Genomic DNA, 960 nt, shown 5'->3' with positions numbered 1-960 from the left:
ATGGGGCAGATGAGAAGGGCTGCCCGTCTTCGTTACCTCTCTGTGGCGGTATGCTCCATAGCCACGCCTATCACTATGTCTGATTTTCGAGGTATGGCTTATATTGCACAAATGCTTAGAAATCCTGCTACGGCTTATTTAATGGATATGTCTTATTTTGGGGGAAACACAGTATGATAACACCTTTAAGACTGCCCTTCATGGAGGTGTATTTTCAGGTGCACATTATTTGGCCTGGAGAACATATATTTGAAAACATTTCTTTATCAGAACAATGGAGATCTTTCTGAAAATAGGGTTCGTTTTCCATGCCCATGGTTGCAAGTGTAGAAAAAAAGTCAAACGCTTCTACCAAGTCCTCATTTTACTACACACTATGGAATGCACTAGCACAGAATAGTTTTTATTGTTGTGTTTTCTTTACTGTTAAGATTTTTTTTTAATCTTCAAATGGAAAATACGTCATTAAAGAGACTTGTCTTACTATAGGAATCACTGACATTCAATGATGTGGCTGTAAAGTTCACCCGGGAGGAATGGCAGCTCCTGAACCCTGCTCAGAAGACCCTATATCAGGATGTGATGTTGGAGAACTATCGCAACCTGGTTTCCATTGGTGAGGAGAATTCTCAAGTCATTGGCCTCGTCATTGGCTTTTCCTAGATTATGTGATAAAATCTTTGCAGTGTGTGGTGTTCTTAAAGAGGTACATTCTCATTGCATTCTCTGCTCCTAAGTTAGTGGGTAAGATCTTCTACTCTTGTGAGAACACCTTTTACTTTGCCCCTTTGAATATGATTTTCCTAGAAACACAACATTCTGCAGGGTTTACAAAACTTAGGTTAATTTCAGTGTGTCTAAGATTCTGTAATTTCTCATGAACAAGTTATCTAGTTGTCAGCTCAGAAGCTTCCTCTCAATTGGAACAAGGAGAACTGTGGTCGTTTTTTTTTTTTTTTT

The 960-nt window shown here is 39.0% G+C and overlaps 1 protein-coding gene across 1 annotated transcript in view; it reads left to right on the top strand.

Annotated features, from left to right (window-relative positions):
* LOC101641502 (zinc finger protein 84-like) overlaps window positions 1-960 on the top strand; it is a 7803-nt gene continuing 6843 nt past the window's right edge. Inside the window, 1 exon segment of the mRNA XM_045285857.1 lies at window positions 1-91. Within this exon segment, the coding sequence (XP_045141792.1) occupies window positions 1-91 (91 nt within the window).

The sequence above is a fragment of the Echinops telfairi genome, unplaced genomic scaffold (genome assembly GCF_000313985.2).
Source record: "Echinops telfairi isolate 266 unplaced genomic scaffold, ASM31398v2 ScPeMD7_7476;HRSCAF=8514, whole genome shotgun sequence".
NCBI classification, from domain to species: domain Eukaryota; kingdom Metazoa; phylum Chordata; class Mammalia; order Afrosoricida; family Tenrecidae; genus Echinops; species Echinops telfairi.
This window is presented reverse-complemented; position numbering and strand designations above follow the sequence as displayed.